We start from the raw sequence: 12051 nt of genomic DNA on the forward strand, positions 1-12051 counted from the left end.
ATCGTCATTCGACCGTGGATCGATCTCCATCGCTGATGATTGTTGCGTGGACGTAGTTATTCTGCAACAACACAAGAATGGTCAATGAGGGTCCTGAGAAAATCCTTATGTTATCTAAAACATAAAACGTGCAACTCAAACCATTGTAGGAACATGAGATGTAACCATCATCATCAACAACTTACGTTAAAACTAAAGAGTAACGAAGCTTCTATGTTTTCTACATTTCTGTTCATTTAACCTATATGTGCATTCTATATTGATAATACAAATCATCTTACCAAAAGTGATGCGAATTTCAATTAAACATTGTAGATTCCTGTAATTGTCCCTAGCCAGATGCGGCTCTGATGCTCTCAGTTTATGGTTCACCTCATTCTTCAACATTGCAAATCATGGCAGACGACAGTTCTGGAAAACAGTGCCAGGTATATTCCCAACCGGTGGTCTCTAGTCCTCGGCCTTTTCTATGAGATAAAATCCACTACCTATACGCATGTGTGAGTTTGTGGATGCTGCAGGTAGACATAGAGTGAAAAGGATGAACACTGATCCCTATTGTAAGAGGGACGCAAAAAGGAAAGAGTCAGCCAATAGAGCCTGTTACCTGTTGTTCGTGATCTATTCAACGTAACGAGTGATCGTGTAGAAAACGGGAGAGCCATTTTCGTTTGTCGGTTCGAAGAATAAGGATGCTCGCATTTATCTGCCCCGTGTGATCATTATCAATTGGTGTCCGGTTAGCAGTGAGTTGTGTACAAATCGTGATTTTTTTTTACTGAAGAGACATAGACTGTGCCATTCATATCGATGGCATCCGTTTGTTGGTTGCTCTTGGCGGCGATGCTCGGCAATGGCTGCGGGTACACAATTGTACAGCGATCAGGTAAGTGTCCGTTACTTCGTAATTGAATTAAAATAGAAACACATGTGATTATCGTGAACTGCTAAACAAGGCAGTCAAGTATATTGGCTAAGCTGAGCTCCAATTGTTTCTTGAGATCAAACCAAAGTAGCGTTAGCCATACTCTTTGATTATCAAATCTCAAAAATTATTATATATTGTTCATATAACACTGAGTGAGAAATTCATCTATCATAATACGTAAATCATGAAAGTGAGTTCGAATTAATATAAATCACATGCCACTATCGTGAGGATTTATTTGCTTTATTGGCCCTTGCTGTAAAAAATTACCATTCAATCACCGATATTTTCAAAAAGTCCTCTGATACATGTACATTTCATTGTGAATTACACACATTTTTGAAATTGGAAGAATACAAACAAATAGACTGCAACAAGTTTCAGTTCAAGGCGCATAATAACATTCTGCCAAACATGGGTAGGGTTACCATCTGTCCTGATTCAGCACGACATGTCCTGATTTTGAGATCTGTTTGGGGCATCCGATTTATTTTTCACAATCTAGCCTTTGTCCTGATTTTCATGAGAATTGAAACAATGAAACATTACAGGTAGATCTGATTAGGGAAAGCATATTCAAATATCAAAACATTAGAGGCGAATGAACTGAAAGGTTTAAACCCTCTTAAAGTCAAAAAGAAGAAGAAGAAGAATACCAAAACATTGCCAGAATATTCGATTGGCATTCGCTTCCAAATCCATGCTGAACTATGTGGTGAAGAAATCCAGCTACTCAGAAAATTTGGGTTGCAGAAGGAGCTCTTGCGTTTCATATCCGTGGCTTGTGCTTCGGTACTATTGCATTTGATGTTTGATAACTCTGAAACCGCAAAAAAAAATCCTGTGCTCGTAAAAAAAACAGAAGCAATCTTCTCCGGAGCATGTTCACCACATGGATCGTCCAAGAAATATGTTGAATAAATAAATTTCACGTGTTTTTTTTTATATCTCAAAAAATTACAATGGTTTGCTCATAATCGTAACTGTGATAGGTGTCCTGATTTTCGACTGCGACCATATGGTATCCCTAAACATGGGAGGTTTTGTAATAGAGGCACAGAACTAAGAATTGAATTGAAACACAGATAAATGGTTTTATTTACCGTGAATTTGTTATGATTTAAAACATAATTCATTGCTATTTTTATTTGAATAGAACTACCGGCATATGTCTACTTCGGATGACTCGAAGGAAGTCCACCTTTCTTCTTTCTTCTTTAAATGAAACACAATTTTTTGCATAACTCGAAAACTATCAAGCAAATGGAGCCAAATTGGGCTCCTTCGTCCCGTCCCGCCCAAAATTTATTTTTCGTTATCACATTCACGTTTTCGTACTCAGCGCGTGTTCATGAGTCCAATCGCAGAACTTTTCATTGATTGATCTTCTAATCAACCCCGTTGAAATTTACCTTTTACTATAAAATTCCTAGCACTTCTATCAAAACTCATCTTTATAATATCAGATTATTTTAAGACACAATTCTCGTTCAAGATTTTTCAACCAGTTGCAGTTAATATACACTGGCAAAAAAATTAGCGGAACAGAGTGCGAAGTCGGAAATTTTAAGTGATTTTTGACATGCCGTGACTTCGTTAAAAATCAACGCATATCGATGCGATGCGCATCATTTTGAAGCTACAACTTTATATACTTTATATATTTTACGTACATATTTTTTATCTGGGCGTGTGTAAGTGTAGTGGGCTACAATATCGGGAGGAAATGAAAAATCGATTTTTCTTTGTTTTTTCAAGAATATTCTGGACTAACACAATTTTTTGCTAACCAACTCAATAGCAAATCCAATTAACCTTATCAACCAGCTTTCATTTGGTTCCTAGAACGTTCCTGTAGAACCTTCCCACACAGAGATGTTTCAGTTTGAATGAAAAATTACCCCTTCGTCTTTGATAATGAATGAGTCAATAAACAACCATCGCACCGCAAACCGAAAGGCAGTTTTGAAAACTCTAATAAATTCTGTACATGAATAATTTATTACTTTGACGATAAAAAAATTATTTAAATTTTTTGCATCGATTTAAAAAATATGCCAAAAACAGGATTTTTAGAGTGCTTTTCAAAATTTACTGTAATTCTGCAAATAAGTTCTAATGTTTCCAGGCAAATTTTTAGTCTAGTGTATTCCCTAAACATCTGTGAACGTTTCATATTGATACGTTAAGCCGTTTAGGTTTTTTCTAGAAGATTTTTCAAAGTTTGGAGTAAATTAGAGGAGCATTTCATCGCAAATCGTATCAGAAGTACAAAATCCTACGCGACTCTCAGAATGAACGATTCGTAACTTTCGTCTTTATGAGTTTGTGGGAAAAGAGTGCGTGTATGTGTGGAAATACGTATGAATATGAGTTAGTATCATCACTCCTTACAATATTTGTACCTACAAAAAACAAAACATTTGTACCTAAAAAAAGAAATCGATTGTTCATTTCCTCCCGATATTGTTGCCCACTACACTTACACACCAAGATAAAAATATGTACGTAAAATATTCTAATACTTGAAAGTTGTAGCTTCAAAATGATGCATATCGCATCGATATGCGTTGATTTTTCACGAAGTTACAGCATGTCAGAAATCACTTAAAATTTCCGACTTCGCACTTTGTTCCACTAATTTTTTTGTCGAGTGTATTCCTCCGTTACACGGAATAAATGTTTGATACTGAAAATATGATAGAATAAAGACAGCCCCCTTCCCTCTTCTCGTTCCGCGCACCCTTAAATCTTCACAGGCCGAATTTGGCTCCATTTGATTGATTAGTTTTCGAGTTATGCAGAAATTTGTCTTTCATTTGTATGACAGCTCCCCTTAGAGAGGAGGGGTGGAGTATTTAACCACCATAGAATCATTTATTGTACCCTAAAACCTCCATATACTTAATTTAGTTTCGTTTGTTTGAATAATTCTCGAGTAATGCAGAAATTTGTGTATTGGCCTTCGGATTGGCCTTTTTTAAATCTAAAATCTTCCAGTCTACTGTAGACCAAGATGTGTGGAATAAAGGTGTGACCGTGTCGTCAATAAGTGCGCGAGGGGAAACGGTATAAATATACAGAGGACTGTGGAAAGGGATTTGACTGCAAAAAGAGATGTCTAAATTTTTCGTTTATTCGATTCATTCGAATAATTGTCTTTCAGTATTCGATAAATCGACCGAATATTTATTTCTTGTAATCAAAAAGAACAGACATTCATGATAAAAAATATGTCATAATTTTAAAAGTTACATTAAACATAATTTTGTAATAAACATGGTGCAGAATAATGGTTTTTGAATGAAACGGTATTTCCAGTATATTGATAAATTTGCCATTTCATGATTTTTTGAGGACAATTGAATGAAGAGCACACCATGAGAATGATGCACAATGTTTTTATTACACCAACATAATTTTTTTTCTATTCAAAATTAACTATTCTTCGAATGTTGTTGAAATAACTGATTTGTTTGAATATTTCTACTTGGTCCCTATAGCTACTTGTTCAAAAGAAGTATATTTATAGAACCATTGACCACTAGTATAGTATATTTTCCATGGCACTCTGAATTGGAATACTATTTTAGAACGAGAGCTGAGGCTACCTTCTTCAAGTCTTCATTTTACTCCTGCAGGCCCTGAATTCCACCACCAGGCAATCATTTTTATGCTTCAATCGTAAATGGTTCAGCATATTCGATGGATTTTGACGAAACACCATGACGGTTAACACTTCTTTACTCGCGCATAGGTCTGAGAGACCGAGAAATCAATAATTCGTTCATTTCTCAGAAAATATCAACACTACGACATTGCGATTTTCTCTAGTTTCGTCATTCGTTGTTCGTCATCGTTTAGCGTATCGTATGAGTTGGTACGAAGGGGACGTGTATCACTTTTTCATCACTTTCGGTCTGAGACACCAACACGAGTACAGGAGTAACTTTTTTGCTATTTTAGAATATTGTTCAATGAAATGTATAAATTAATGTCAGTGGGGTGGAATACTTATTAAATAAAATGCATAAAATCATTTTCGGACTATTATTATTTGATTTTAGTCCTTTTTGTCACCGGATTGAACAGATTCATACATTATTTGTCGTTAGATTCATACGTGCAAAAGTAATGTACAAATGTTTGACATTCGTATAGTTGTTCACTAAATACAATAGCCACACATATACACACTTGTGAAAGAATTACACTTGCGAAAGAATTGTAAACTGTAAACTATAAATTAATCGGTAGCTTATGGTTATTTTTACAGTTACAGCTTCGGGCTTCGGGAACAATATCGACAAAAAAACAAGTCGCAGGAAGTTTCTAGAAATCCTCTATTAACTATCTAGAAGGTACATTATTCTCATCAAAAAAGACCCTAAAAACACGCTACAAGAAATTTTGCACTGAATTTTTAGAAAAAATGGTTCCCTTTTTCATTAATCGCGATTACTTTGATAATTATTCGATGTATTCATATTTTGATTTTTCATTATTCGATACAAAACTCCTCGAATAAAATTACAGATATTCGATTATTTGCATCTATCGAACGATTAACCGACGTCTCTAACTGCAAAACGCGGGAAAATCATCTCCATCAGCCGATACCGAGAGTCGATTTATTCTCTCGAGCTGAAACATATAATAAGATAGAGTATATTGCAAACCTAACTTTAATCGTAAAAGACTTACCTTTCAACTTTTGAATGCTCTTATTGCCACCAAAACAATTCCACACACAAGAAGCAAAAAATATTGCAGATTGTTTACATACAAAATCCAAGATGGCTGAAAGGCCTTTCTCATAAGTCGCGCTACCGTATTGTATCTATCGTGCTGTAGACCTTCCAAAAGGCCTGGAACTGAAATCCTTCTGTCAAATGAATGTTGATCTATCATCGATGCGCTTGAGGGTTTGCGGTACCCATATTCAGGTATCAATCACGTTTATTTTACGAAAATTACCATCCGTTTTGAATTAGAGCTCGCTGAACTATTTGTGTTTTTCCAACGTCGCTTCGGCAGTAAAGTAGTCACATCTTTGAATACTATACATGACCAATTACTGACTGGTATGGATAATCAATTCTAGATGTGTACATTTATTCATTGATCACATTTATTGTGATCACACAACCGATCATTATTCTATCACACTATAAATTTAGCACAATCCACTTCAAATTAGGTACATCTCTTCCAGCATTGAGCCATCCTCTGAATATTAGGTGTACAGGTTTGACTTTACGGATTTTATCTTTGATAAATTCGAAACACAAAACTTACGCCTACTTCATTCAAAGTATACTCTAACGGAAGCCAAAACCTTGGCTTATCTTCTTTGCAATATAAAAATTCCACGATGATAGAAGTTCAGTTGTTCTGAAACGAGTCAGTTATCAAGCCAATCTTCGATTTTTCATGAGATCGAAACCATTCTTCAAAAAGTGTACGACGTCATTCATCGGAACAAATTGTAATCTGAGAGAGCAATCTCTGGCAAATATGTTGGGTGAGATAGAACTTCCCAATCTACTCATTCTTTTTATTTTATTTTAATCCTTGACAGATCCATGAACATGTGGTCTCGCGTTGCCATGCTATAAAATTGGCTTCTTGTATTCTCCAATTCTGCATGGTTTTCCTTCAGAGCTCTGTTCAAATGTATTAATTGTAGTCGGTTCTGTTCAACAGTGATCGTTTCAGAAGATAAGTGCTTCTAAATGTGTGCCTTGAATTCGGCGGCCTTCAGTGTTCTTTTTTATCCAAATAAGACTCATTGTTTCTGAATCGCTCAAACTACTTTTCACACATGCTTACCAATGGAACATATTTTTCGTAAGCTTTAAAAACGTTAACGTTGACTATCATAATGCAACAAAACATCCCGCAAATGGGGTTCTCCAGTACAAAATTATTTAATTTTTTTTTTGCAATAAAAATATGGTTTGTTTACACCTTAATCAAATTAACTATATTACGTTCTGGTGCAGAAGTACACGACAGCTTTAAAAAAATTTCAACGCCACATATTATGGATCCATAAAGTCATATTCAGGGGATGAGTAGTCATCTGGAGGCTTACAGTAAGGATTAATTATATCCCATAACTGAATTTTTGCCATACACCCGTGTTTCCGCTAAATCCGAGATAACACTCGTCGGAAACACTCCTAACACACACATATTTATTTGTAGATGTTGTAGATCGAATTCACATCTACTTGCAATCCACTGGATACGGCAACGCGAGACTCTTTAATATGCGAAACGCAACAGAATGAAAGTTTTCAGAATTTTAAAAGCTTTTTAGAAGCCTTTAGGACTTCTACTAAATAAACTAAATACACAATAAAATCTCATAAATTGATCAAGTCATTTTGAAACTCAGCTACAACGGATTGTTCACTGTTTAATTTTTCTTCCATTTAGAGCACCTTGATCAGCTCCAACAAAACTACCTCCGGTTCCAAAACCGACAAAATCTAGTCCAACCGGCGTTGGATTCATGGGACCAACCACCAGCACCGCTCCTCTCCAAAGAAAACTCCCAACGTTTGCTCGAACTGTACTACCTCATACAAGCTGTCGAAACCTACCGTCGGCCCCATGTCGCCCACCAGAATCATCTGGACAAATTCATCCAGGAGCTGCAGGATGACGTCTTCCAAACACAACTGCGAATGCTCCTGCGCGACGTCGATGGCTTCGAAGAGGTATCCACGCTGGGCATATATAACGACGGTCAATCGATGCTGGAGCTGCTGCAAAAGGAATACTACGTGAACGACTACCGCCTGTTGATTCCGGTGATCCAGCGCGTACTGAATGCGATCGATTTGGGCGAGATTGGAAGTGGGCTCGAAATCCGTGACAAGCTGTCTGTGCTTAAATATGACATAAGAGAATTGTCGGTCGATTTGGTTGAGAAGGAAGAGGAACTCTATCGAAATTTGGTGGGACCAAAGGTGGCCGGGCGGGATAGTTGGACGCTCGAGGATTTGCTTGCGGGTATCTTCCAGAAGCAAGAGGGAGACACAATAGCCGACTTCAATGACAAATACGACATTGTGGACGAGGATGAGAAACCACTTGACTCGGGTAGAGTCGAAGAATTCTGGGTGATTCTTGAAGATCCTGAACAGGATGAGTTCAAAACGGAGACGGATGATGGTGCCAGTGTTGTTCAGGAGACCTCGCAGGCGTCAAATGAAAAGCAGGAGTCGATTGAAGGCTCAATCACATCTGGCAGTAACAAAAATGACTCCTCTCTCGAACCGACATTGGTGCCAGTTTCATCACAATTGCCTGAAATATTCCCATCGCTCGAAGGGAACGAATCTCAAGATATTGAGGAACCAGAATTAGATTATTTCCAGAAACACTATGGAGTCTCAACAACAACGCTACAAGAAGCCAGCCCTAAACCAGCAACCCAGGATCGTTCCGATAGTATCTTGATAGAGAATGATGTTGACGAAGAACCGGCGACGCTGGATTATGTGATAACAGAGAATGTCATGCCCGAAGTGTTTCCAGCGTCTGCTGAAACTATTGTGGAGTCAGTAGTGAATATTTCAACAAAGTTCAATGAATCTGTTGATCCAATGCCGACGGATTATGATACAGATGAGGAATCTACGGAACAAATCCTGGATTCAAATCTGCCCAAAGAAGCGTTGCTGTCGTTACAAGAATCAGACGCCACCGACAGCGGGGACTCTGTGGTTGACTACAATGACCCACACTTTGTTTTTGAATCGGAAAAGCTTCCCCAACCGATCGACGTTAGCAATCCCGCTGATCTTGTCGAACCTCAACAACATCTAGCGGAGGGAGATCAGGTGAAACGACCAGAGTCGCTTCCCGCTTTGCAAACCGTACCACTTTGGCTGCTGGAAAACAGTTCAGTGGTGGACGAGGAAGCTGCGCTCCGAGAACTGGAAGAAAATGAAACATTCACTGAGACACAAGCCAGCGCAGTTCCTTCCGAGCCGGAATCCAGACAGGAAGAACCTTCATCGATTATATTAGGTAAGTTTAGTATATTTCTTAGGTTGTATGATCAATGAACTTTAATTGTTCCTATTTTCCCTTCAACAGAAGTAGACCCCAATGTGTTGCGCTACATGAAGACTGAGTTGATGAAGATATTGAACCAGCTGGTGGAAACACAAGGCTTCCAAGAACTGAGGCAAAACATCACCGATGAGGACATAGGCCAGCTAGTTGATCAGATGGACCAGGATGAGATGATGAAACTGGTCGGTGGAGACGATATTAACCGCGCGGAATTGATAAACATCCTGCAGAACCTGGTTGTGGACAAGGAACTGAAGGACACTGATAAGATTGTAACTGCATTGGAGCTGATGAAAAATGGTGAGGGCGCAGGTGATGGTTACTTTGAAACCAATTATGGTGTTGGAAAGGGTCATGAAGAAGATGATAAGGGAAGATCTTTGGATGAGTATGATATGGAAGAAGCCTCTTTAGACGTTGAGAACGAGACGAATGAAGTCGTTGAGGAAGAGAACAGTGAGGATGAAGGTGAACCAGAAGAAGACGTTGATTTGGAAACAATCGATCAGGATACAACAGTGATAACCGAAAACCTTTATGACGAACTTGAGGAAGACAACCAGAATAATGACGAGTTGAATACCACGGAACAGTTGCCAGAGCAAGAATTGCCCGAATGGGTTGACGCGGATGATTTCGCTGACATAAATTCGAAGATACTCCAAGATAGTGAAGTTTTTGGTACAGTGAAAAAAAAGAATGACACAGAATCTTCGGGCGATTTTGAACCCAAAGTTGTACATGTGTTTCCCTATGAGCTTTATAATGCAACGGTCATTTCACATAAAAAGCCGCTAAATTCTGTGGGTCAATTCAATAATTCACCGTCAAAAATTTTCCCTTCAAACATCGGTAAAATGGGAAATAATTCTGAAAATCGCACTCTCAGTAACGACATCTCAAAAACAACACCGGAAGACAGCGACCAACCGAAGCGTCAATTCATCCAGCCCTTTCCTGCCACAATCCCCACTGAAACGAAACCTGTGGAAGTGGATCGAGTTGGGGATCAGGAAAATGTTTTAAGCGAGCGATCCAAATCTATACTGGCTGATTAGCAATCATTTTTCCAATGTTGTGATCATCTTTAACAATAATAACAGAGACGAATTATTTTGTTTTATATTATAAACGACGATCAATAAAAACGGAACAATTCCACATTAACCAATGCCTGTTTTCCTCACACTTCCAGATCAATCCGAAAGTCTACCCAGCGGTTCTCACCCTCCGGACTATGTTGCCTTTGACACTCGACAACAGGAAATTCTCCAGCTAGTTCCTCACATCATCCAGCAGCTTCGGCTCGGAAACATTTCCGAAACAGAGCAAGACACTCTTCGAGTGATCTTCGGGGATCTTTGGCCTCTGATCGTAGAACAAGCGACACGTGCAGAAGATCAGCATCGGATCGACGCTCAAATGAGCGACATTTTGGACAATTTAAATAACCTCATTTGAGAGGGCTCATTTTATGACGGTACCCTTACGTTTCCTCATCTACTTTTGTTCTGCACCTTTCTTGTTGTTTTTTCGATGGAATTTAGTGCAAAATTTTTACCTGATCGTCCTGTCCAAGCGAACTGTATCGCTCTGCAGCTCAGTTGTTTGCTACATTTGTAAGTGTTCGGTTCATGCTTAAGATGCTTAAAATGTATTTATTCTTGACAATTCTGCTTAAATGCGCCCTAATCAGTGCTCTTCCCTTATGGTACAATGAAGGTAAGTTTGTCACTGATAAACAGCTAAAACAGTAAAGTTAAAAAGGTTGCTTATAGACATCTTCTGGAGACACGAAGATCAACTGAAACGTTTGGGGATGTATCCACGAATATTTCGATACGGCACACAAAGTTCTCCTATATTCCAAGTAATCGAGCGGAAACCTCAGGACTGGGGCGAACCAATCTATTGGAGTAACAGTTATTCGCAGGATGATTCTCGTCCTATTTTCAACACGATTAATAACTGGCAGCAGTCTCTTGATGGCGCTAATGCGTACCGACACGAAGAGGAAGAGTACGAAAAATTATTAGATGAACGTCTCTGGGAGATCGAACAAGAAACCGCCGATATAGTGTGGAGCTGGTGAATCTCATCTGAATTTTTTGAAATTCTTATATCATTTGAATAAATTGTTTCGACTGTACGCAAGAATAAAAAGGTGTAAATATGGAGCTATCAAAAAACAACAATAAAATAAAAATGAAGGATTGATAGTATAATCTCATTGTAATCATTGATATTTCTACTGTAGAAAATATCGCATTCATCAAATGTTTGCACTTTCTAAAATAAATTTTAAAAAATCTTGCATCTACATACAGCTACACTAAAATCGACCCTAAAATTTCAAAAAGTTACCCTATACAAAATGTTCACCACCTCGAAAAAACACCCTATGCCAAATTCCAGCTCAATCGGATCTAAGGGAGAGTGGCGCAAAGCGGTCAAAGTTTGAGTTTTTTGAAAATCGAAAAATCACCCAAAGGGGGAGTAAAGGAAATCGGGGGTTTCGAAAAAAAAATTTGATGCCAAATGTCTTAAAATGGCATGAAACGTCGAGATCTAGTGTCATCTCGAAAAAAAATTTTTTTGTAAAAACTCGGCACTCTGTGACTCTAGGTTTTTGACGTAGGACTACGTCTAACCGGAAGATATAGGGGGTGAAATGGAAATCTAGGTACTGAACAAGTAGGAAAAATGCAAGATTTGGAACGCTTATAACTCGAGCATTTCTCAATAGATCGCAAAGGTTTTTGCATCAATTGATAGGAAATATATCCACGCATCTATCATAACGAATAACATTTCATTTTTCTTGAGATAAATAATTGAATAATTGTGAAATATCAATCATTGTCAAAATGCACTTTGTGCCCATTTTTGATTGGTCCATTTTGTGCTCCTCAAATCGTACCGACAAAAACGGGCAACCAGAGCAGCAGCGAAATAGAATGAAGCATGATTGGAAAAGAAAAAGAAAAAAATGAACGAAACATTGGTCGCAGTCTCACACATGCGTAATT

At 38.1% G+C, this 12051-nt stretch overlaps 3 protein-coding genes across 3 annotated transcripts in view; 2 read left to right on the forward strand and 1 right to left on the reverse strand.

The window, feature by feature from the left end:
- Positions 1-12051, reverse strand: part of LOC129769036 (uncharacterized) — a 148129-nt gene that overhangs the window by 103363 nt on the left and 32715 nt on the right. The window lies entirely within an intron of this gene.
- Positions 617-10189, forward strand: LOC129769031 (interaptin-like). The gene is made up of 3 exons (XM_055771028.1): positions 617-886; positions 7373-8974; positions 9044-10189. Exons 1-3 carry the CDS (start codon positions 811-813, stop codon positions 10078-10080), a joined length of 2715 nt encoding a protein of 904 aa, XP_055627003.1. The 5' UTR covers positions 617-810; the 3' UTR covers positions 10081-10189.
- LOC129769039 (uncharacterized) lies at positions 10407-11227 on the forward strand. Its single transcript, XM_055771045.1, has 3 exons — positions 10407-10641; positions 10719-10744; positions 10801-11227. The coding sequence occupies exons 1-3, from the start codon at positions 10559-10561 to the stop codon at positions 11112-11114; spliced, it is 423 nt and encodes a 140-aa protein (XP_055627020.1). The 5' UTR covers positions 10407-10558; the 3' UTR covers positions 11115-11227.

This window comes from Toxorhynchites rutilus, chromosome 2 (genome assembly GCF_029784135.1).
Source record: "Toxorhynchites rutilus septentrionalis strain SRP chromosome 2, ASM2978413v1, whole genome shotgun sequence".
Taxonomy (NCBI): Eukaryota; Metazoa; Arthropoda; class Insecta; order Diptera; family Culicidae; genus Toxorhynchites; species Toxorhynchites rutilus.

Excerpts from the sequence above, each read along its gene's own strand:
- LOC129769031 (XM_055771028.1), top strand. The coding sequence starts at position 811 with ATGGCATCCGTTTGTTGGTTGCTCTTGGCGGCGATGCTCGGCAATGGC. Across the intron at positions 887-7,372 it reads CACAATTGTACAGCGATCAG|AGCACCTTGATCAGCTCCAA; the intron begins GTAAGTGTCCGT and ends TCTTCCATTTAG. Across the intron at positions 8,975-9,043 it reads ACCTTCATCGATTATATTAG|AAGTAGACCCCAATGTGTTG; the intron begins GTAAGTTTAGTA and ends TCCCTTCAACAG.
- LOC129769039 (XM_055771045.1), top strand. The coding sequence starts at position 10,559 with ATGGAATTTAGTGCAAAATTTTTACCTGATCGTCCTGTCCAAGCGAAC. Across the intron at positions 10,642-10,718 it reads CTCAGTTGTTTGCTACATTT|TGCTCTTCCCTTATGGTACA; the intron begins GTAAGTGTTCGG and ends CGCCCTAATCAG. Across the intron at positions 10,745-10,800 it reads TCCCTTATGGTACAATGAAG|ACATCTTCTGGAGACACGAA; the intron begins GTAAGTTTGTCA and ends GGTTGCTTATAG.